General features: G+C 35.6%; 1 protein-coding gene across 1 annotated transcript in view; it reads right to left on the bottom strand.

The window, feature by feature from the left end:
- Positions 1-26,566, bottom strand: part of LOC140148028 (HEAT repeat-containing protein 5B-like) — a 123,920-nt gene that overhangs the window by 96,487 nt on the left and 867 nt on the right. Inside the window, exons 2-3 of the mRNA XM_072169866.1 lie at positions 7,506-7,713; positions 2,553-2,764 (exon numbers count right to left, since the gene is read on the bottom strand). Coding sequence (XP_072025967.1) covers positions 2,553-2,764; positions 7,506-7,631 — 338 coding nt within the window. The 5' untranslated portion in view covers positions 7,632-7,713. The remainder of the gene's footprint in view (positions 1-2,552; positions 2,765-7,505; positions 7,714-26,566) is intronic.

Genomic DNA, 26,566 nt, shown 5'->3' with positions numbered 1-26,566 from the left:
GGAACTTCAACATTGATAAGACTACTTTTGATAAACCCCTTTCATGCGCACTAGTACCAATCACATCTGATTTGGTACACTGCTGTGTGATGAATGGGCTATCCCAGTTCCAATCCATACAACCCCTATGGAAAACATGACCTTAATCTCCCACAAAGGGGGTGTAGGTTTCAAATGGAGTTACACATTCAGGTAGCCCATTTGACATTCACACTCCCTGTGTGGAAGATTAAGATCATGTCTTCCATAGGGGGTGTATGGATTTCAACTGGAATAGCCCAATGTTTATGCTTTGGCATATATGCATGTGGGCCTCTTGGCTTTAGTGTGGCATTCCAACACCTCAAATTGTCTTGTGGCACACCAAGTCATATTGTATAACATCACATTGTCTGTTTGGTGCACATGAAAGACCTGCCAATGAATTCAATTTGAAGCTTGTGTTTTTATTTATTTTTCATCAGCGCAAGAATCAAAGAACAACAGCTTAAAGTGTTAGCAACACCACAATATTTACAATACTTTCCTGCCACTTTACATTATAATGTCTTCCAGTCCAATTGATTTATAAGTAGCTTGAATGTTCAACACATAAAATTTGAAATAGTTGTTTATTTTGCGATGCAGTATTAAATGTTTCTTTATATTATTATTATGGATGACACCACACTTAAAATGGACACCCTAAAAATGTCTTCTAGTTTGTTGGCCATTCAGTTCCAGAGATAAAGTGTTTCAATAGCTTTCAATGTTGATTTGAACATCAGGAAACAGGAAATACCATAACATTTTTTTCAACCGCATCCTTTATAAGATCAATTTTAACGAACATGGAACTCCGATTTGCTCTACTCCATCGCAAATGAGGATCACGACATCATCCAGTGGCTGACAACAGGAGTAGGTCGGACAAAGTGACTACTTCTTATTTCAACTGCTCAGTGCCAGAAGTGGGTAAGTAAAATAGCTGCCATGTGTAGCTGCCATGTCTAGATGTGTACAATATACTATGTGTAAATTGTTAAATGTTCACAGGGCAGCTATTGCACTTACCCACTTCTGGCACTGAGCAGTCGATTTTGCCTCAGGACTAGTTGTCCATTTAACAGGAAACACTATGCACTTAACATTCAGATTGAAGAAAGGTCCACTAAATTACTGCTGTAGTGTCTGCTTATACGCAAAGTATAGAATTACCGGTGCTTTGTTGAGCCTGCAAGGGCTATCTTTTTATGCATGCAACATTAATTGCTGCAACCAAGTAATACATACCCTCTGTGCTGATAATGTTGGAAATGGAACTAATTTCACCAGATAGTATAAGTTTTGGTATTACTAGAGCAGGTTTTGTGATGGGTCTTTTCGATGTACATATACATGTACAGATAGATCAGATGCAAAATTGACTTTTCATTTCAATTTAATTCACCTGTATTTTAAGACCAAATCGCTTTTTTACCCGACTATTATATTCAATAAAATTTGGATTTGGGCATTTTGGAACAAACACGCCTGTGGTAATGAACAATCCAAATTGAAAATATGAACAAAGTTTAACAAAGACAAAATTGACGTTTTGATAATTTAGCAACTAAGAATATAAATCTGAAGATAATTTTATTCTTGAATGGGCAAAGGTACTGGATTTGATCTTCTACCATTAACTTAGTACGGTATATTCTAGTTTCTTTACCACCTGACACAAAAAAAAGTCAAGAAATTGAACCATAAATCCACACACAGTCTTGACAGCAGGTGATTCTGGTCAGACACTGCTGCTCTTGATGATACAACATCATCAAATATGGATGGTATTATTACTTATTCATTTTCCCATGTGGGAATTCTGAAGGTTCTAGTGACAATTTGAAGGGGCATTCACATCCTTTGATACTGTACTGAGATACAACTTAAGTTAAAGCATGTCACCCACATTACTAAGAACAGAAAAATCAAAGGCAACATCACATCAACCAAGGTGTAATGAAGACCACATACAACTGGAATAACCTGGCCCAATGTTCAACAAAAGGTTGCCCCTGATCACAGAGTTTTAGACAGAGACCAGGGGCATTTTCAGCATCAGTAGGGGAAAATTAATACACTTGCCCCTGCTTATCAACAACCCTTGTCACACAAGTGTCACAGAGACACATATATACTACATTGTATTAAGAGTAAGATCATGATTTCTTTTACACATAAGTTACCGAAGTCTAAAGTTACCAAACGCCACCCTATTGGCACCAAAAAATTGTCATTTTGATACCAAAAGACCATATTTGGCAAGAAAAGATGGTAATTTTGCTCTGCAGCTTATTTTCAGCCTTGGTCACCCAAGTGTCACCCACAGACAACAATGCTGGAAAGGCTATAAAGTGCAAAGACCATCAATTTGGCCTCAAAAGATATCTTTTGGCACTAAAAACCCTTAATTTGGCACCAAAAGACCTGAAAATTACCATGACGTTGTCACCCAGAGTTAATATTTCCACCCAAACTTCATCAAAAAAGCATATATTTTTGGTCAACAAATAAAAGTCTCAACTTACAGTCTTGACGGCAGGTAACTAGGTGAATCATCTTTATTCTTTATAATATCATTGCAGAAATTGACGGTATCAAACAGTTTGTATGCGTCCCCTACGTTGTAGAGCATGGCGATACATTTTCCTAAGAGCTGACGTGTTGGTGGTCCTGGCGATTCTAGGACCTGGTTACTTAGTTGCTTGATGAGTTTCTCTTGGGAATCCTTGATGTCAGACTGTGTATAGAAAGTAATTAATCGCAATTAATTAATTAATAATGTAGTCATCTTAGTCATCTACATGTATGGTGTATCAAAATGATTAATACGGTAAGTCGGTAATACCCATCAATATCCAGTGAGTATGGACAAGGCTGCCCCATCAATATGCAGTAAAACATCCAATCATAATTCATGTAATTAGAGGGTCTATAGTCATAAATGTATAAATTGTAGTAATTTCAAGATGATCTAATGTTAAATTTGGGTGAAGCAGACATTTCATTGGAGGACAAAACTGATGGGTACCAATCATTTTGATACAGCTTGTAACAGTTTACAAATTCTTTTGATCAAACATATAAGAAATGAGTCTTTATTAGAAAAAAATCAGTCTGTTTTAAAAGATAAGTATACTTCATCTTAGGGGACAAACCCAAAGTTTGATGATGACCTAAATGTACATCCTTTCATTGGTCAAAAGTCTTGATTAAATTTTTTTTAAATAGTTAAAATATCTGTCAAAGTTGATATAACGCTTTAACTTTTCCAATATGTCACTTACATTTTAGGGAGGGAGAAAGGTGGGGTCAGCTTCCTAAAAACCGCACTTTTGTTTATATGATGTCATTGAACTTGTGGTTTGTTCCCTTACTTATCATACTACATGTAGAACATATTCTTCACAAGTTGATGCCCATGCAAACCAGACATTATTCACATAAAGTAATACCAGAGAGTAATTCAGAGCTTTACTCCCTTCTGCTACTAACAAGGGTGTGACTATTGCAGACAAATCATTCACATATGTTACCAAATATCAAGTTGTTTACCATCAGAGCCATATAGACTCTCTCAGGACGGAGCTGAGATAGGCAACAATGATGTGAAATTACAGATCATTTACACATCATAGGGTGTTCAAACTCTCAGCTCATGGTGGCTGCTTCACTCTACATTGACTTTCTTACATTGAGCCCTTTGAGTAGAACCAGAGAAGAGATCTTAACATACCCACAATGCAAAGCTTCCATTTCAATGTTCTGTACTGATTTGCAATCCACTTCAACATATATATGAAGAGCTTATGTTGTAATAGCCCTTACATCCACCTCTGGCTAAAATTGAGTAATTGGCATGACATTTAGTGTGTGTAAAAATACACATTTTGGTGGTTGTTTGACCTTCATACCACTTTCCCTTCCAGAGATATTGTATATTTCCCGTTTGGGAAATCTTAGGGAATTTCCGGAAATCTGAACATAAAATGAATATAAAATAGTACATAAAATGAATATAAAATAGTTTTGTTTTTAATTTTTGATGTACATTAGTAACCTTTAATGTTCTTTAACTATTAAAACCAAAAGGAACTGATTTGGGATCACTATGTTGGAAAAAAAATCATTTTAAGTAACAAAAGTTGCAGTTAGGAAATACTCAAAAAATGGCATTTTGCCAAATTTAATCAAAAACTCATAATTAAAAAAGTAAATGAGATATTTCAAATTTTCTTTCTGATTTTGCAAGCATTAGTCAAGTTACACAAAGTACTGCAAAAAAAGGGCTCTAATTAGATTGCAAAGGTGGTTTCTAAAAAAGGGGTAAATTCATTTTGCTGCAAAAACCCTTACATCCACAAAGGCATGATACAAAAGAAATAATAAAATGAATAAGACGGCTTGAGAATGGTACCAAACCTATTCTTTTAGTTACTATTCATCAACAATTTATTCAAAACCAAAATGAATCAAATTTAATAAGCAATAATTGCACAATTTAAAAAAAGCTGTTTTTCTCAAAAAGTGGATGTAAGGGCTTTTGAAACAAATCTCTTCATATTGGTCAATATGATCCAGATTTTGTAAATTGCATTATTTCATGACCATCGATCCATGTTAAAATCACCCGTCTATTCCCAATTTCCCAACTTGAAAACATAGGAACAGCAATTAATGAAATGAGGTAATGTATCCTGTTGTAAAGGATTCTGGGAAGGGTAAGATCTTCCCTAGAGTAGAACTACACCTGCATTTGCAAATTGGTCATGTTACTCCCTAGCAACTTAAATGCCTATTTCATTGTTGAATGATTCTCACATTTATTGCTCTGAGCAGGTTTTAATCATTACTATGAATACTGATTTCACAGTAATGAGGTTCCATTTACATGATAGTTTTCCTGGCTTTTAAGTAAACCACTCTACATGATCATGGAGGCAGGTAGCTCAGTATAAAACAAATTATCACAGCTTCTTACTATCATTACATTTGCACAATACTTATTGACAGGACTTTTGAATTTGAGTTCATAACTCATGAACAATCTTACTATAAATAGTGAAAAGTCGTATGTTTGTGGGTGTATGTATATCGAAAGGCTCCGTCAGTTTAGATACAAATGTCGCCAAATTCATACGGGAGATTGAGAAATATACAGAAAATGCAATGCACTTTATTTGGTTGAAAATGCTCAAGAACTGGCCTCAAAATCTGTAAAGTGAGTTTTTCAGGGCAAATAATAGCTGTTGCTATGTGTATAATGGCTATATACCAACTGACGCGTCAGTTAAGCGATGTCATCAATTGCATCTTTGGCGACTTTTCCGTTATATTTTGCAGGCTTTGAGTTTTAAGGCGTGTTGAACTTAAACGTAAGTTCGCTGAGCCAATCATTTCCAGCGCGAGTCCACATGAACTCTCGCAAGAGGACTTTTACGGGAGTCTCTGCGAGAGTCGACTCTCGGACTCCCGCCGAAATTCCACCCCTGTTGTACTACAAAGTATGTACAGAGTGGATTTCATACAGATATTTGTATTACACTATTCTACCAGAGCAAATTTTACAGTGTCACTTCTGCATTGAGCCCTTACATTTGTATTGAGGTTATTAAAAATATAATATAGACAATATAAATTTATGCAATGTACTGTACATGTTTTGATATTGGGCTTATTATTAATGTTATGCACTGCAAGCCTCTGTGTATTGGCCCAACAAAGAATGACAGTTTCCAAACAGCACTATGAAAAAAATATCGAAAGGCGCAGTGTACGTGAGGGTGACATAATATACACCTGTGTGTACATGTGGTGACAACGCTTCATAATTAAGTCATAATAATCACTATACAGAATAAAGTGGGCCTGTAAAATAGACAACGGTGGCAATTTTTCACAACATTCACCCACACACATGCAAAATTCAGCAGCATTTTTGGTATTTAATTTTGCAGGTTCATCCACAATGTAAATATCAACCACCTACATGTAAGGGCAAATTTGTGAAGGAGTAAAATTGTTAGAAACGAATGAAATATGGATCATTTTTGAATTACTATTTGCTCTTTAAAAAAATAAGGTCACTTGTAAAATGTAAAGGACTGAGAAAAACCACCTATGTAAGGGCAAATTTGTGAAGGAGTAAAATTGTTTTTAGAAACGAATGAAATACGGATCATTTTTGAAAAATATTACTATTTACTTTTGCTCTTTAAAAAAAAATAAGGTCACTTGTAAAATGTAAATGACTGAGAAAACAGACTGTAGTACTTTTGAAGAACCCATTTCCTGCTTATATGAATTTATAAATGGCAATGATGGGGGAAGAGATGATGTTTGTTATGAAATTGTGAATTTATGTAATCTAGGATTTTCATAAATTTAACTGCAGTTTATATGGGAAAAATGGATAGAAAATCATCCAGATGATACCTAACCGTTAGCCACGTGAGCAGTCCAGCGGGTCAGTTACCTGATGAAGTCTGGTGGTTCCAGACGCAACATAGCAAACCCCCCCCCATATATCAGTACTTTTTTTGATGATGTTTTTATGTTTTCTCAAAATTACTCAAGTGGATGTAAGGTGTTTTGCAACAAAGCTCTTCAATTATATTCTCTTCTTTTTTTAATTCTTTCTTCCTACCCTCAATTTATACATTATTATGTTTTGATGGATCCAAGTGTGTGAAAATATTGGATCCAAAACATAATAATGATCAAATTGGGTGCTTTACGCCCTATATTTATTGGTCTCGCTATGAGTTTTAAAATATTTGACTTGACTACGTCTTAACCAATATTTTAAAACGCATAGCTCGACCAATAAATACGGGGTCAATCGATCCAATTTTGTAGGTCCCCCTACTACCTGCTCGTTTCTCTTAGCACACTTTACCTTACAACATGTGCTGAAGGAAATATACAGCTTCAAAAGTGCTTTGCTTCTCCTGTTTCACATCCCCAACACTCCTCAGAGCTCAGAAGCTGAGCTAACATGTTCTTCTTCCTCATATATCTACCAATAATTTTGTCTTGAGTAACTGTAGTTTGTAAACAATTATATGGCTCTTTCAGAAATAAGTACAATGCATTGGTTTTTTTAACCAAGAAAACCTGCCTGATTACAGCCTCCATTGAGATGCGACAGGTCTTCAATTACTGACCAGAATATTGAGTTTTATGTCTATACTGAAATGTACATCACATTACAAGAGATGCAATCTTAATAACATCTCCTTGATTTCGTCCTACCCTCCTTTCATTTTGCTAGTGGCATAGCCATGGGAGGGGGAAGGGGAAAAAGGGGTCAGCTGTCCCCCATGGGATGCTTCCCCCACATATATCTAATAATTTAAGATTTATAAGCCTTTTTTTGTACATTTTCATCAAATTTTGCTCCCCTTACAAGTTGCCTCCCACCTCCCTTACTCCCCCAGACAAAGTCCTGGCCACAACACTGCCTTCTACCAATTGCTTACCTTATGAGCAGCAAGCAGTACTTTATCAAGGAATCTCAGCCATTCAAACACAAATATGGGCTTCTTTGATTCAGCAATCTGCCTCAGGGCCTCCTCGTTGAGGAGCAGACTGTGTGACAGCTCCATTTCTGGCGCTTCCTCTTCTTCCTCCAAGTCAGTTACACCCGAGTTGGCTGCTACACTACTGTGTTTACTCCCGTGGTGGAACCTGCAAACAATGATATAAGAAATCACAAGCAAAAAATCAATGTAATATCTGTATAAATATATAGAATAGGCATCTTTATAACCCTAACTCTGCTGAGGCTTTTTGGCAGCGGGGAAGGAAAGAAGGAAGGAAGGAAGGAAGAAGATGAAGAGAATTATCATTTTCTCGGTTTTTAACCCGACCCTAGTTGGGTGCTAGACACATGGACGGTCATACCTTGCCACGGGGAATTACCTTGGCTGGCCAAGCTTTCTGTGCCCATACGTGATTTTGCATGATGACGCAATCACATCACGTGGAATACTTGTGCTCGCAGTTTTTTGCTGCTGTAGCTTTTTGTGGCTTTTGGAATGGTTAGGGTTTTAATCAAAATGTTTAATATAATAAAATATGTTGCTATTGTTGTCACTACACTGGCACTGCTGACATCTGTTTTCTTCTACCATGAACACAGCTTGGATCAATTCTTGAGCACATTTTAAAGATCACAAAAAGAATTCAAACCAATCTCTTAATATTACATCGAATCATTACAGTCTAGATGAAGGTAATTGCAAAGCACACAAGCATGATGACCTATATTTAACTAGTAATACCTGCTAAAGTCATTAAAAGAGATGGGGATAAATCAAATTATACAGACTTTACACTTAATATAATCCTCTCTGTGTCTTTTTCAAAGATTTATCATATATGGTCATTTTCACGGTAAAGGGTGTAACTTTGGATTTTTAACATTTTGATCCGTAGTGTTGAATAAAGCCACAGAATTCCATGATTTTTGGCCACATAAGTCATCTAGTTAGCAGCTACCTTGGGTAGCATAATCATCTTCGGGAGTTATTATGCGTTCAGTTTTAGCAGGCTTAAATGTACCTAATATTGCCATTTTGAAAAACTGTAAAAAACAGTAACATTTTTGTAAAACCCTGTGTTTTCTTCAGTTAGTTCATGGATAATTTTTTCTTATCCTGATAGTACGGTCATCTGTTCAGTAAACACTGCCACATTAGATTTAATTGTGAACAGCCCTGTATTTTTGAGAACCGGACTTCGAGATTTGTCGTTTCGGAGGCTTCATTTTCCGTTAACAATTGTTAACAAACTTTGTGGGTATAACTTTGGTTCATAATTCTTGGTTATTTCTTCACTTCTTCTTGATTCAAAACAGTTGATATCTTAACTTGAAATGGGTAACAAAAATTAGTCGATTTGCAAGCTTTTAAAAATTTTTATAAAATCTTGACTTCAGAGAGCCGATTTTCCGTTAACTTTTTTGAAGCCTCCGAAACAAACTGTTCAGCAAGCTTGGGCAAATATAAATAAAAGAGCTCATCCAATCTATTTATCAAAATGTAGCAAAGTAGATCCTCAAGTCACTTGTTTTTAAATCGTGGAGATATATATCACCGTTTGAAAATGGGACCCAATACAAACATTCCGTTAACAATTGAAGCCTCCGAAACAAATGAAGCCTCCGAAACAACAATAAGGTTAATTATCATCTATGCATATCTAAATTGGTGTGTTCCATATTGATATCTGCATTGTAATTGTTACATGATATGTGCAGAATGTCATGAAGTAGTATTTGTACATGAAGTTAGACATTCAAATTATTTTAGGAACCCAATTAAAACTTAAAAAATATGTTTAAGGTTGGGAAATTTCCATTGCAAATGACCCTTGATGTTAAAAATTTTCAAAATTGCAATTACAAACATAGCAAAACATGGTATAAAATTTAACTTATATCTGTTGACTTACTTTGGAATGGGATTTCACATGTATTCCAGCTTTCATGTCATAATTTTCTGAGCTTATGTAAAATACATTTTTCTTAGATTTTAACCAAAATGTTATGGAAATGTCAATTTTTTATCAGAAATCAAAAGGTTTAAGCCTTGAAACATTATTTTACTGGAATTTAAGTTGCTTCTATGCATGATTACAGTAAACAGAAACATATTTAAGTGGTTTGAAATTTTGACCCTAAAAATCAAAAGTTACACCCTTTACTGTGAAAATGACCATATTTATTTAAAGGCCTATTTAGTGATCCCAGCAAAAATGTAAAAAAATTAAAATTGTGTATAAATTTCCTAAGTGAAGGATAAGTCATTAAGGTATTTTTCAAATGAAACATTTGTCAAAAAACAAGGAAAACAGCAGTATTGACAAAGTTGAAGCCACATACAAATTGATGTAAAATGTTTATTTTTAATACACAGCTTTTGGCTTAACCACTGGCACTAGCAAGCTATGTTAGCACATGACAATAATAAAGGTGCCAAAATCTTGATGATTTTTACAATCCTCCAGATGAGCATATCAATTACATATCATTGCAACCTTGTCCTGCTACATGTTTATTATTGTGCATCATCCCTTAAAATGATGACAATCTGTCAAAAGGCTTCAGTATAATATGTACGTATGGTAGGCCTACTTATATTGATCTGGCTTTCCACATTTACACAGCTTTATAAATAAATTGTAAGTCTACCATATTTGACCTTAATATAAGCGCCCTGTCCCTGCCCTAATAATAGGCATGTCCACTAAAAATTGAAGTACTTTTAAATTGATTCAGACCTAACTTATTGGATGGGAATTGATGAAAGAAACATTTTGGCGTTTAAATAATCTTAATCGGACGTTTCATTCCAGAGATATGGCCTTTCGAAAGTGTCACGGTTTTATATAGGGCTGCTAGAACATGTTAAAAAGTTAAAGTCCAAAAAGGAATACTAACAGAAAGTGCAACTTTAAGGTACTTTTTCTTAATGTATTTATTAACTATCTTATCTGGAACATTATATTTGCTTATAACAACATGAAAATAAGATCATCCTGAAAATTTAATCGATTTTGTTGACATACAACAAAAACTATAAGACCTCAAAACCCATGGTTTGTTTGTTGAAACCTCAAGCATGATCATAGATGGCCGCCATGGAAAATATCTCCATAGAGGAGATGAACAATAAGTGCATTATTTCAAATGAAAAGCGGTAGTCTTAAACATTGTTCAATCTTTTAAGGTCAGCACATTTTATCTTCAAAAATTATTATATTTCATCATGGCATAAGTTTGGTAACATTAATCACTACCAATTTTGAGAAATTTACTCCAACTCAAAGGTTATCTTTACTACATTGAGCAATACACTGTGTGCATGGAAGCCATGATGGTCCCCGGTTGTTATACTCCCTATGAAATGGACATGGTAGTGAGAAGTGCACGGGGAAGTGCATGATTTGAGATGGGCCGCGGTAGGCTTAAACATTCTTAAATTTCTTAACATCCTACACATTTTGTCTTCATAAATAGTTAAATTTTATGAGTATGTAAGTTTGCTTGTCTGATTCACTCCAAATTCGGAGATAATTGCGTTTGAACACCTGATGCACGGAATGGTGTCACTTCAACGTGTTGTAGTTCTCATCTCATTAAATTTTTCATTAAAAAAAGTTGATCTCTTCATGCAGGAAGGTCCTCTCTATTTACTGACCAAACAGGAAAAAGTTCGGTGAATGTTTTCTGGTGGAATCAGGAATTTCTTGAAACACCCTGATATAGGCCTACATTTGGATCAAAGCAAGTATGTACGCCATTTAACATGCCTGGGATTTCTTGTATCGATCAGTTTCTCCATAGACAATACGTGTGTGAGTGCACGCACACAGTAAATGAAAAATCGTTCTAGTGGAAACTGTATTGAGAGTGGGCATCCCTACTAATAAGCGCCCCTACATAAAAATATTTTGAGCGACAACTATCTATACATAAGTGCCCCCTTTTAAGTGTACCTGTACTAAATGTATAAGTTTGTGACAACTCCTACTCCCTATTCCAGAAAAACGCAGCACTAATTTTTTTTTGGATTAAAAAAATATTATCCTGTTTTGCCAAATGAAACATATCTAAATCTTTTGCAATTTGCAAAATGGTCCAAAAACATGCAACCAAAGGATTAGGATTTAGCTACATGTATGTTTCACTTGGCAAAACAGGATAATATTGTTTTAACCAAAAAAATTAGTGCTGTATTTTTCTGGAATAGGGAGTAGTTTAGTATTATGATGATTTTTACATTATGTATGTATTTGGAATGTACATGTATGCATGTAACTAATTTGTAACTTTCATTTCATAATTTTAATAAGCGCTCCCTGAAAATGACTGACTTTTTAAAAGAGCCCAAAGTGCTAAATTGGGTTGAATACGGTGCAGATTTTATCACACCACAAGCGTATAAAATGAACCCTTGTCTACAAAACAGAAAAGTATGCCGTATATTGTCACAGTTCATACACACCAAAAGGGCCTCAAATAACTGGTTTATCAACAATACATATGTACATATACATGGTTTATCAACAATACATATACATATGTAGGATGTATGGTTACCATGGTAACATCAAGAAGCAGGTTAATGACAATTCCCACTGAATCCAATTAACCTTCAATCTTTTTTCTCCTTCTGGAGATAAAGTTTTTAAATAGATAGAATGTACATTCAGGTCAGACAATACCACTTGTTTGCATTTCAAATTCTATCTACATGTGTACGCGAACATCATGTGTGCCTAAATCCTCTACCAGAGGGTGGACTCAACGGAACATCCCCTGGACTTCTTAGGGACGCACCATTAGATTCTCAGGGGGGCATGGGAGTTTGGGTCAGGCATAATTTTTTTTTTTTTTCAAGGCAAAATTTATTTTTCAGTTTTAATGTATACCTTATACAAAGTTGGGTGGGAGAAATTTTTTTTTTACTCATCAGTGAGGCAATAATTTTTTTTTCGTCTCACAAGTGGGCGTAAGTTTTTTTTTTCTCAAAAACTCCCATGCCCCCCTGGAAATCTAATGGTGCGCCCCTTACAATCACTTTTGTAAAGTGATCTATCTATACAACTTGGTGTTGTCATAAACTCCATAAATGCCTGAAAGATCCTGAAAATGTACTTTTCCCTAATCTTGCACAACAAACAGATGGATGATCTGTACATTTCCTGGAAAATGGAAATTGGCATCTGCACACAATTGATAAAACTATTTTAATAATTAAAATGGTTTTAATTGAACAATAGAAGGAAGGAGGACATTAATTAAATTAATTAATTTAAAATCAAAAATTCATTAAATTAATTAAAATCACTGAACAGAACAATTGACAATTGAGTAATTCAGTATAAAAACATGTGCCATATAAATTGTGTCATTTTGAGAAAACAGCTTTTGCTAGTTACATTCATGATGTTTTATGTTTGCAAATTTAGGATGACCTTTGATAAACTTTGCATTAAAAACACCAGCCCTTTCAAAACAGTTTCTAATATTCAAAACTAAACTTGTAGAATGTAGGTTTAGTGAGTGCTGTGTGCTGTGAATGGAACACATACTACACATTGTTTCATGTTTGTTTGTTTTTTCATTGTCACAACCACATGTAATTCCTCTACATACATGTACTTTAAAACGGGATACATTTGTACATGAAATTTCAAAACATGTCATAACTAACAGGCTACTACAATGCCTAATTTGCATCAACAATTTTCACTGTTTTTCTTTTCCACTTCCCTGAGTTTCAACTTCATGATCCACTTTTTATTAATAACTTACCTCTAAAAATCACCAATAATCTTTTTCTCAGCATCCCTGACCAAGTAACAGGATAATTTCTTCAAAATTGATACATTTCAAGTGTGATTGTTTATATAATGCAAGGTGATCAACACAGTCAAGTACCTCATGCGTGGAAAGTCACCAAAATAAAGCTACCAACTATTTATCAATTCTTCGGTTCAGTGAGCCAAAGTTAATTTCTTCCTTCCTTCCTTCTATTGTTCTGTTTGTTTACCAAATTACTTGCAACTTTGTAATCCATACATATTCAAATAATACTTAATAGCGAAATAAATTACTACGGTTTTACTATGATTTAATTCACAATAAGGGCACAGTCACAAGGTGTAAACAATAATGAGATTAGCATACATGACCCACTTTCGATCAATCAGATACCTTTCTGCCTATTTCATTGGCTACAAAATGTTATTAATGCCCTCATTGAATTGAAAAGGGTCATATATGCACCGGCATGTCCAGGATCTGTTTCTGCAGGGGCTCAGAGGGGCTTTAAGAGTTATGTGGGGGCTTAATGGCTAAAATCGCCAAAAACGGCTGATTTTACATGAATTAAAAAAAAGTGTGGGGGCTTCAGCCCCAAACAGGGTCTTAGCTAGAAATTGAGAGTTGCCCATCATTTGAATAAAATTGCCTGTCCTAATTTGACCTTTAAAACATTTACCAGACGTGTATAGCCCATTGGGGGGTTCAAAGAGTTCAAATATGTGTTGATATGGCCTTGTTCTACAAATTGGGTCTACTAAAAAGGTCAATTAGCTTCTCAAAACTTACAATTTATAATATAGCATCTGTCAAAGGCATTAATTTTGCCCGTCCCAGGAGCAAACTCCCCGTCTAAAATGACGGGTGGCTAGCTAAGACCCTGGCCCCAAAGCACCACCTTGGACACGCCACTGATATGGTATGGGGTGAAGGGACAGGGTTAAGTTGCTAAAAGATATTGAGAGCATTTTTTCCTTTTAACAATATGTTCAAAAATCTTCTAAAATAAACATTTAGAAACTAAAACTTATTGTTGGCAACTCTGGTGCTTGTCGCTGGCATCAAATCCAAACACTTGCAATATGACCTGTAACCAGCCCTCGAATTAACCCACGGCACCCATGGCATTTTGCCGTGGGTGCCCATCCTCACTGCCTAATGCCCTCAAAATATGTCCTTTACCCAAGGCAATCACTTGCCGTGCCCTCTAATGAAGTTGCCGTCGGTGCCCCAGCCCTGCCCCTTCATTATAAAATCATCTATCTATGTTTGTGTGTGTTTTCTTCACTTTTGAGAAATTGCCTTGGTGCCCTTCTCATATTTTTAACAGTTGCCACGATGCCCTCTTGAATTATTACAAACTGCCGTGCTGCCTTGCCTTTTCAGTGAAAATCCAAGGCAATTATCAACTTGCCCTAAAAAAGTTGCTGTGCCCCTTCAGATCCTTAATTCGAAGGCTGCCTGTAACTAGGCTACATGTACATGTAAGAGAGAAAATGCAATCTCGCATTTCTCGCATTGAATGTTGCTTTTTAATGCTTTCCTAAGATTCATTTCTACTACAAAAGCCTAACCTACCTGTAACCATGATAACCCAATCAGTGGGATCAGAATATACTTGCTTAATTTTCCTTGTTTTAAAATAGTACTTATTGTAAGCCTCTCAAATAAATTTTGTTGAAGACCCCTGTTGCCCCACATCCATACAATGCCAAGATGACCTGCTACCCAATCATTGAGGACACTCGCCGCCGTGTTAATGTGGTAATCTGAGCAGCGACAAGTTTTTCATAGGAAATTAGACCTGTTGTAATGGCAGCAATAAGACGATCAGTCAAAGGGTACCGTTAGCCGGCAGACGTAATTGTGTCACGTGTAATGATGATGAGAATGTCTCAGAGATGCTGCTAAGAGTAAGAAGCAATCATGGATCACTTGCTTACCCATCTAACTGCATAATAACAGGTGTATGTTTACAATGTGATATTAAAATCACAATGTTTGAGGTTCAGACAGACCTAGTGTAATTTATAATAATATATAGGAGCCTATAAAATGTGGTGTCTTTGCAGAAACATAATTAGGAAACATTCAAGACTAAATATGCCATTGTGCTTTAAAATCTGGCAAAAGTAACAAATGCAAAAATATTAATACCCAAAAGCACTTGCTTTGACTTTTATTCTCACACCGCCAGCGCATATATAAATTTAAAATTCAAAAACTGCATGCACAATCAATTTGTGGTGGCACAGGGTGGGGGAAATAAAATGGGGGGGAAATGCCCCCAGTAAAACACAAAATTACGAAAATGTGCACTTTTTGCTAAATTTTGGTTGATTTTGCCCCCTGAAATTCACTTTGCCCCTCAATGCCCCCCAAAAAAAAAATTTTTCTGGTGCTGCCACTCTGCACAATATCAATTGGGGAATCGGAAATCTGAATACCAGTCCCATTCTACTCTCGATTCCAGAAAAATACAGCACTTATTTTTTTAATATTTTTGCAATTTGCAAAAACATGCAATTATACATATTTTCAAACAATCGTAACTGCACAAAATTCAAAGACTTGGAACAAGTCAAAGCAGTCAAAATCTAGCTATTCACCTATCCCATGGTCACCTCAAAACAAGGTTCTACCTGCAAAATGTGCGCTGTGTGTGAGTACACCTGTCAAATGCAAACTTTAATTACCACATGCGTTGCAAAAGCCTTTTGGCGTGTTGCTAGAAAAGCATGAGAAACAAAAATGCACATTTTGCACATGTATGCGTTTGCAGGGATAACCTCGTTTTGGTAGCAAGATGGCAGATCCGTGAACTTAATAGTTGGACTTTATTCATGTGCTTTGTCAACAACTTTCTGACATCGATCTTGAGATTTGACAATTGTCAACAATGAAAATTCTACTTGACAACAGCCCTAAACATAATTAATTTGGCTTAAAAACTAGATTTCATATCATATTTCACTTTCTGTGACTGAATGAGTCACTTTCTGTGAGTTTGACATTATAAGGAAGGTCTCATTTGGACGACCTAAAAAGTAAAAAAAAAATTAAAAATCCAAACTGCTTTTAGCAATTTTAAAACTTTCATACCTTTTCGATGATCAGAATGCCATTTCTCCTTTATACGAAGAAATCAATAACCATACAGCATGCGACGGAGTCTATGCATCAGGATGCATACAGATGTGTGCTTGTTAGCTATTAATTGTGGTGCAGTCTACTGATTTGTACAAGACTGTCGGAGTCTAATCTTCCCCAGGTTAATAGAGACTGAGAGTAGTGAAAGAGAGAGAGAAAAGAAAAAATGCAAATTAAAACCATGCACACATGCAAAATAAATCAAAAACACTCAAAATCACAGATTAAAGAGTAAGGTGTTGCAATGTTTCACATATAAATATCAATAACAGTATCAATATCAAACCATGTTTTTTTAACACTGACTTACCAATGTTTTCAATTTACTGACAACACTGAAATTATCAAATTGTCAATGTTCTTGAGAAAGAGAATTTGATTTTTCCTATTTTAGAAATGGTACAGAAAGGGGACAAAAATTACAACCAAAGTAGAGTTCAAGTCATTGCTAAAATTGACTGATATTATTTTTTAAGCTATGACATACAGATTTAAAATCAAGACATCGTTTTGTCAACGTTGTGCTCATTATGTTTGAGTGGGTCACAAACATTTAATATACCGGTAGTCGATGTTTTCAATGTTTTTATTTCAATGCCAATGTTACTTTTACAATTTTACTTTTTCATTTTTTGAACATTGCAACACCAAGACATGATTATCCATAAAATTCAGAATATAAAGAAAATATAATTAGGCCATCTTAATTAAATGCTGTGTCTCTCTTTGAAAATCAAGAAATTCATTTTTTTGAGTCTTTTTATTATTTTTATTGAAAAAAAGGCAAAAATAAAACCCAAAATTCATATTTGATCATAAGTTTCAGATTTTTTTTTCAAATTTGGACACGAAAACAATAAAAGAGAAGAATGATAGTTTGTAGCAGTGTCTTTATTTTGTCTATTATTCCAACATTTGCAACATTGGATAATTTTTCCACAAAATTCTTGTCCGAAATCCTGAACTGACGTATAAAAAAAAAAAAAAAAATAAAAAGAACCGCATTCCGCATTAGGTTTTCAATTTCTCACAAGCTTTGAGACACATGATTTTAAGATGGCCTTAGAGATTAGTAACTGCACATCAGTCTTTGGAGGGTATTGTGAAAAATGTGTCTAATTTTGAGTCTACCGTATTGTTTGTAATAAACGCTCCCCCACTAATAAACGCCCCCCTCCAATTTTTCTGTGAAAAATTGACAAAAATGCAAACATTTCCATGCCATATCGTGTAGGTAAGCTTAAAACTTACATCAGTCATGTCAGTCACGATCACTATATTGAATGGACAAAACATATTATGACTCAACTTCCATCCATTTCATTGCCTAATTATGGTAGAATTTCACTAATTCCATGCACTTACAGGAGTAATTTTGTTGTATTTCCCACTAAAATATCATTTTCCGTGGCGCCGCCAGTATAGTTGTGAATCCTCCTTTTAATAGGAGCACCATTGGGAAATTGAACCCGATTTTTAAGCTGTTTTCATTGACAATTCACTTCCAATAAACGCCCCCCTTTTGGAAAAATGCAACGCCCCCCGGGGCGTTTATTACAAACAATACGGTATTTAATTACACAGACTACATTTGAGGTCTGATTTGAGCTATACTGCACAAATAGTGGTCTAAATTTGTGTCTATATTTAGTAATTAATCCGTCTTGTTACTGCCAAACCAATTCTATAAGTTTTGCTGAAACATAGACACTTTGGGTTTGCAGTGATATCATGTTTGCTCAATGGATTTCATAATGATTACTACATGATGATGAAGTGCTGACTTTATTCATCGCTCTCATCATTAATTAATTATTATAACCATGTCATACTCAGGAAATTACGACATTGATGACAAAAAAATACTAGTGCAGACTTAGACCCGGTCCACACAAATACATTATTCTCCATATATTACAATCGTATTACAATAGTATTATGACATGAGTACCGTGTGTCCACTCAATGTCGTCGGCATATTACAATCGTGTCATCATTCGCGAATGATGAAAATTTCCATCATCGGGCCAGTTTGTAGCATGATCGTGTTGTAATTGCCGACGAAAATTACCTGTGTGTACGCATTTCGTTGTTGTGTAATGTTTACTCAATGGACTTCGTAATTGCCATGGCGTGTGTACAGGGTGTCCCAGAAAAAATTACCGGGCAAATGAATTTGGACGTAAGTCGAAAAATAGACATCAAAATCCAAAAATCTAAACATTCGCTTGTAGCCCATCTTATCCTGCATCTTATATGCCAATTTTACTGGAATCGGTTGACTGATCGCGAAGAAATGAGCGATTTCATGATGCATGTGTCAATTCACTTCATTCCAAGTTTGAAAGAAAGATCATTCAACACAATGCGCACTATTGGTTAAACTGTCAATGGGCTTCATATTTTGTCAATTAAATCCTTTTCGTTCTTTTTAAACAACCTGTTTCTTACAAAACATTTAATTAGGGTTTGTTCAAATTTGAAATCCTGCACGATATTGAAGATGAAAGCTTTTCGTCAATGTTGATATATAAATGTTGCATAAAGAATTACTACATAAAGAATTCCAGCTGACACACATTAATGTTTTCGGAATATTTCCAAGAAATTGTAATGCAAAGTTTAAATCTTAAAAGAAAATCAACATTAATGTTGCGTGGTATCAAAAATCACAGGTAAAGCTGTAAGCCCTTGATCATTGTCATTCTTCATGTTCTTGGCTCAAATGTTCTGTGTATTTGCACAACCTAAAGAAATAAAGTTGAAGAGCTTCCAATTGCAGAAATGAAAGTTTTCTCAGACAAACTTTTATTCATCTTCAGTGAAAGCATGAATGACATAACACCGTTGGATTTTAATCGATAATGTGGACTAAATTTAATGAGATACACAAACTTTAGGAAGCGGTGAGCGAGTATGAAAAAAAAGCGCCTGATGATCAAACTTGGAATGAACTGCATTGATGCACGCATTATGCAATCATTCATTTCTTCGGAACCAGTCAACCGAATTAAATAAAATTTTCGTATGTGATGCACAACAAAATAGGCTATGCGGCTATGCGCTACATTTTGATTTGTTGATTCTGATGTATATTTCTCGACTTACATTCAATTTTATTCACTCTGTAATTTTTTCTGGGACACCCTGTATAACCAGAATAAATTATGACACGAATCACACGATGACGAGGTGCTGACCGTGTGGACGCTCTCATCATTCATTTATCATAATCGTGTCATAATCGGGTGAACAACACGATGACGAAAATATACTCGTGTGGACTGGGTCTGAGTCTCAAATAGGAGTTTGACTACTGCAGTGATGAACTAGTAAACATGAATCCATTATCTTATTTGCTCTCTGGATTTGATTTGGAGGCAAACTAGATTCATGAACTACTCAATAAATATTTAACTAAATGCCTAATCACTTCTTTAGCATAAATTTGCTGCTAGTATTGTGTAATGTGCATATATACGATCTGGTCCATGGGGGCCAAAGGAGGCATTTTTGGAAATTGAGTTACTGTAATTATTAATACATACAATTTAGGCTATCATTTACTGTAAACACCAAGGTCTAGCATACTTGGTTCTAAAGTTATGAAGTTTTTTGATGTCTATTTTCTTAAGTATTTTATTGTTTTTTGCTCCATATTTTTACCTTTATCTCCATTTCAAATTTGCCACCTTTGGCCCCCCATGGACCAGATCATGTCAGATGATGTCACATATGTTCATGTACACAGTGGTGCAGGCTAACCTAACCAATGTACATTCATGACACTGAAATGAAGATTGATCACACTTGAGTTCATAGGTTCAACTTGAAGCCCAAACCAAGAAGTTTTCTGATTGAGATTTCAAGTTTATACGTGTTTACTTTTGATACATTCATTGTAACAAAGAAACACCTTTTATTAGACTTTGTTTTACATCTGAAGAACTTTAAATAAATGATGTTCAAGTTTTATCCTACATGTAGTTTAGTTTTAAATATTATTTATATTAAAAACATGCTTATTTTCAAGTTCATACGGATGCAAAGTTGCTAAATATTTAAATGACTAGATATATTATTTTTCCTACTAGTATAGTAATAGGCCTACATTGTATGGCTGATGCATTGCCATTTCACGGTAATTAAAAAAGAATAAAATTAAAAAAACATTCATGAAGCATGCATAAATAATTCAACCTACACTGTGCATCTTTTATTAGGCTCATCTTTTATTATTAACAGGGTGCACCATTTGATTAACTGGGGAGGGATATTTTTTTGGAAAATCTTCGCCCAAAAATCTCCCACCCATCTCTGTATACAGTGCCGTACTATTACGCTGACTTTCGTATTCGGCGAGGAGGACGATTTCGACCTCCTGGTTTGTTTACAAACAGAGAGGTAGACAAAAACCGTTCCGCTTGTCCAAACACTCAAGTATCAGAAGGATGGTCCACAATAGCGTGATTCACGTAACCTGAATAGGGATTAAAAAGCTGTCACGTAGAACCATGTGCTTCGATTGTCCAATTTGCCATCAAGATTTCATATGGAAACAGTTCAGACCCAGTACACGATCATGTCAGAAATGAATATTTTGTTCTGGGTCTGATTATTCGGACTACTCTGTATAAATAATAAGGTAATTTACATTAAAATTTGGAACTATCATTTTTTGTAAAAGGTAGTGAAAAAAGTAAAATTTTGCCGCTTTCTGCTGCTGCAAAAAAAAAAATCTGCCTCACCAAAACTGTCATGCCCCCTTTAATTTGAAAATCGAATGGTGCATCCCTTACCAAGCTTGTCCAAAATGTATGTATTCTAAACCATGCAGGGGAAAATACAAACTGAACAAACTGAAAATTTATGGAAAAAAAACCCCAACAATTTGAAACATTTTTTTGAAACAGCAAATTTGTGCACAAAAATTTCAAAGTTCATTCAGTTTATTCAAACAATGTTCCAGTACCACTCATGACAAAGTTATTTTTACAGAATTAAGAATAATAAAAAATTAAAGAGGAGTCTAGCCACAAATTTGCTCACAAATGAGCTTCACATTCGAGAATAGAGACCATTACATTCAAAATCTAGTCGGATTCGCTTGGCACCTTGTAAATTGCTCAAGAAGTCTAGCCAAGAATTTGCACACCAATAACTTCACATTCTAGGCTAGAGACCATTGCAGGGGTAGCGCTAGGCTGCATTTTGGGGTCCCGGACTTGCCAAAATACAATTCGGACCCCTTATTTTTAAATTTTACGGGATTATTTTGTCAGACATTTTGAGAGCCAGATTTGATCAACACCATTTGAAGCATGTTGTAGCTTACAAGCAGGACACATAATTTCAGGATATTGACTACAAATTTGGACCAATAAATTTCCAGAGACATACAACCAGGGAAGCTTACCGTACTTCAAAGATGTTTAGGGCAACAGTGACATGGTAAGTGAAATAGTCAGGGAAGCAAGCCTCGAAATAAGCAGGCCCTCATTTACCCAATGGTCATAACAATCAAGTGAACCAGGCTCTACATTTAAAAAAAAATTACTGGTAGTTAAACTGGTTTTTGTATTTAATGTGTACAATTAAAATCTACAATGTAATTGACTAGCTCTTTAAAAATGGCTCCTGGTTCACTAGATAATCACATGACCAGGAGCCACTTTTTCTAAATGTGTGGCTCCTGGTCCACATCTGCTTATTTCGAGGCTTGGTCAATTTAGATGTCAACAGAACTGAAGTGCGAGGTCACCTTGTCGTCAGGTATAGGCCTGTTCAATAAAGTCAAATGGGTTTCTTAATATCACGAATATCCATTTTAAAAGCCAGATTGAGGTAGTGAAGGAGGGGTCGAGGGGTGAAAAGAGGAGAAGCGGATGGATGATCGAGATTGTAGGGAGGGGAGGAAAAGAAAAAGAAAAAGAAAGGAAGAGGGGGAGAAGGAGAAAGAGAGAGAGAGAGGGAGAAGGAGAGCCATGGAGTGACAGGTCCCTAAAGTGCAGTAGGTGTATAGATCCTGGGGGATGGTCCATATAATCACCCCCATCCCCATGTTGACGCCTGAGTATGGGTTTCTGTCGAAATCAACCTCATGTATGACCATGTTAGCCACATAAATGCCTCGCTTGAATTTATTCCACCTTTGTCCCATATTTCACCAGTTTGGGCCTATGGTAAAATTGTTCGCGCGCATTTGTACCTTAAGGTACACAGGTACTGGATTCACTATACCGGGTTGGCCTACAAAAAAATCCCACCCCCCATGTGAAAAAGAAATCTACGCCACTGCTTAAGTGTAGGCATAAGAAAGAATAAGTCCAGAGAAAGGAAAAGAAAGGGATCAATAAAGAAAATAATAATTCTTATTATAGAAACTAAACATATAACAGCACTAGGCAGCCATTCAATGATGCCAAAACCTTTATGCGTTACGTAATTAAAACACCTAATCAGATGTATTTCACATTTTCACACCTGCCAAACACAAGTCACCCAATTTCGATAACTGGACGTTGAATGTACACTCTCATGAATATTGATTGGCAACATTTTCCAATATGTCAGCGCTCAAATCGGACACAATAGAACAATAGACCCTTCAGTGCGTTGGGCTAAACGTGTTCCTTTATATAATTGTAATTCTCAAAATAAAATATATCACAATTTTGATGAACGATTTAAAAATTGTTACGGATAAAATGCAGTAAAATATATCCACAGCAATCGCCGCTAATTAGTGTATTGCATTTCAAGTTAGTGTATTGGAAACAAAACCTGGATTTTACCTGACAACAAATCAATTTTTTTTGTAATTAGCAACATAGTACTAGAGCATGCGCAAATCGTAATGTATCGAATAGAAACTCTGTGGTATCTCATATACAGGGACTGTCTTTTGAATTTGCAGGAGAGCACTAAATAGCTCTTCTGGAGCCTTCAAGGAGAGCTGTTTAGAGCATTTACAATAGAATATAAGGAGGGAATGGTCAACTAAGGAGAGCTAAAAATTACTCTCCTGTATCTGATTTAAGGAGAGCAGTAGAGAGCATTTGCTCTCGCTCTCCTCATAAGGCAGTCCCTGCATATAGTCATGTGTAAATGTACATATATATATGTATGCTCAGCCTGAGTCGCTCGCTCGGCCTATCTCGAACAAAATCGCCATGCGGAGCTGTTGAAAAACGAGAGGATTCGCCGTACTATCACGGCAATTTTTGACACGAAGATATATAGGGATGATGACGCTGTGCGCTGGTGAACATCGTCCAGACCAGTGTATGTAAAAAATTGTCGCGCTAAGTCAGTGAGCCTGTGTTTAAATACAATTGAAATTTAAGCTTCCTCTTTTTGACCTCTATCATCAATAATCATGTCTATCATAAGGCTAATGAAAGTCAATTCCCAGTTTCCCGTTACATAAATTTTCATGACTGTGTAGGTGACCATTTCATTATTCATTATTCATTATTTTACACCATTTCATTATTGCATCTGTTACAGGCATAAACCAATAACTGCCCATGTATACATGTGATAAATCACAGTTTGTAGTTTACAGATGTAGTTTACAACCACATGAAGATGATTGTACAACTATTATCAAAAGTTTCACAATATTTTTTACGGGATGAGATCTGAGCAGATCAAAAAGTGCGGGACAGAAAATTGAGTAGGTATTCATTATTAATTCATTATTAGCCATATACCATGCTCCTACTGCAAAGAAAATCCCTGAAAATCAACAGAAAGAGATTTATGATATATTTAAAAACACAATTATTTATTTGTATATTAAAAAGTTTGTTAGAAATAACATTTATTCAAAATAATGAAATATTTGGCCAGCAATTTGTTTTGAGCGGAGTAGGGTAACGGGAAACTTTGAATCGACTTTCATTAGCCTAATGTATATACTTGTATAAACATTCCTGTAAATTTGAAATCATGACAAATTATCCGTCTGATGATCGGTTTACCCAATGATCGTAAGTGAGGGTATTCCGTGAAACTTTAAGTAACGGTTGCCTTGCCAGAGGTCTATACTTTGAATTTGTTTCTATCATAATTCATATATGTCTATACTAAGTCTAGTCTACGACTACGCTAACACCGTCATTGATTAGGTATGCTAGGTGAATTCAAATTTGCCATCAAACTGCATCATTTCATATATCAAATTAAAGCCTTGAGTAAACAAAGCCAAAACTGAAAACCATTTTTTCATAGCACTTTCCGTAGCAAAGTTACATCTTGTCAAAGATTGACTTTCATCAAAAAGTTTCAGCTAGCAAAATTCCCCAAAACGGCATTTCGTGGGTGTTTCTAGATCTTAGTCTCATTATGATAGCAGCTTTTTTTAATGGAACTGCTATCCAAATCCCTCTAAAATTCCATGTGCGAGTGACTTATCACCATAAAAAATCATATGTTTGGGTCAAGTGAAGTATAGAAAACATATTTATGTACGTTTCCTTCTTCGGCCAGTTGTTTTAAATTTCTATGTAAATATGCATTGACATTGACTCATTGTCGGCGAATTTGGCTGACTAGCAAATCTTGGATCTTGGATGCTATACCTCCAAATACTCCCTGTAGAAGTTTTAACTGGAGGTGTGATTGAGAGGTCTATTTTTGGAGTCGGGGTCCTACGTCGCTACATTCAGCCAGGGCAGACTTGAAAGCTGAATTAGTTTGATGAGTAATGGTGGATGCAGGCAAGTTGTTCCACTCTCTAGTTGTTCGTGGGAAAATGAGTTGATGAAAGCGTCGGTGTTGGTCTGGTAAATTTGGTATTGGTTGTCGTGTCCTCTTCTGGTCCGTTCTGTCTTTGGGGCGATGTTAGGGACAGGCACATCTGAGCGAGGGCGCTATTTATTTTACTTGATAATAAAGCCCTATGTAAATCTGTGCCATTTTGTGCCACTGAAAACACCATTTTTGGAGAAAATGATGAATAAAACCAAAATTAATGTGTTTCAGATGCTCTAGTTTGCATTGACAACAGATTCAATGCTTTAGGAAGCAGAATGCAACATTGACTTCACTTTTGAATATTTTTTTCTGTGAGATATGCCTTGGTGAAAATCACCGTTTTGGGCAAAAAAGGGGTCAAAAAGGGGCATTTTTGGGAAAAAATTCTATTTTGACCCAAAATTCATCTTCTGACAAAAGGGAAACATGGTTTGACAAAACTTTCATCTTTTTCACATAACAATTCCAATTTACTTATTTGCTGGGAGAAAGCACATTTTTGTTATCGCTTGGGAAAAATCATTGTTTTTGCCTAAAATGGGCCCAAAATGGCCGAAAAATGGCAAAATTTGACCAAAATTAGCACAAAAATCACTTTTTTACCACCTTAAAATTTGAATTTTCATATAAAATTTCACAGATGTGTTGAAAATGATAACATACATAATATTCAACAAAAATTAGATTAAATTACAGTGAAAACAAAAAAAAATTGACAGGGGGCACAAAATTATCAAGTCCCCCATATGCACTCCTATGGTAAGTCTTATCAGAGAAAATGGCCCAATGTTCCGACAGTAATTTCAGTCATAACTTCACTTAGCAATACAGTAGAAGATTGGTTTTGGTGTCAAATTGTTTCTGAGAAGTTCTCTCTTCCAATAAACAACAATTCATGTTAATAGAATTAATTTGAAATTTTTATGCCTGTCCCTAGCGATGTATTTGGTGTGGTCAATGTCCATGATGCCATTCAGGATCTTGTGAAAGCAGGAGATTCTGTTTCTTCTGCGACGTTCTTGAAGTGGCAGCCAGTCTAAAGATTTTTTCAGCGCTGTGACACTTGTGTCTCTCCCATAAGTACTGGTAACAAATCTAGCTGCAGCATTCTGGACTTTTTCAAGATCAGTGATGTTTTTGACAGTATACGGATCCCATGCTGCAGATCGAGTCCAAGTGTGGGCGGACAAGAGAAGTGTAAAGTTTTTCCTTGGTAGTAGTTGAGGTATGGTGGAAGTTCCTTCTAAGAAAGTTCAATACTCTGAAGGCTTTGTTTTTGGCATTGTTGACTTGGGCGTT

The sequence above is a fragment of the Amphiura filiformis genome, chromosome 1 (assembly GCF_039555335.1).
Source record: "Amphiura filiformis chromosome 1, Afil_fr2py, whole genome shotgun sequence".
Lineage (NCBI taxonomy): Eukaryota > Metazoa > Echinodermata > Ophiuroidea > Amphilepidida > Amphiuridae > Amphiura > Amphiura filiformis.
Note: the sequence above shows the minus strand (reverse complement) of the source record. Positions and strands in the feature narration are given on the sequence as shown.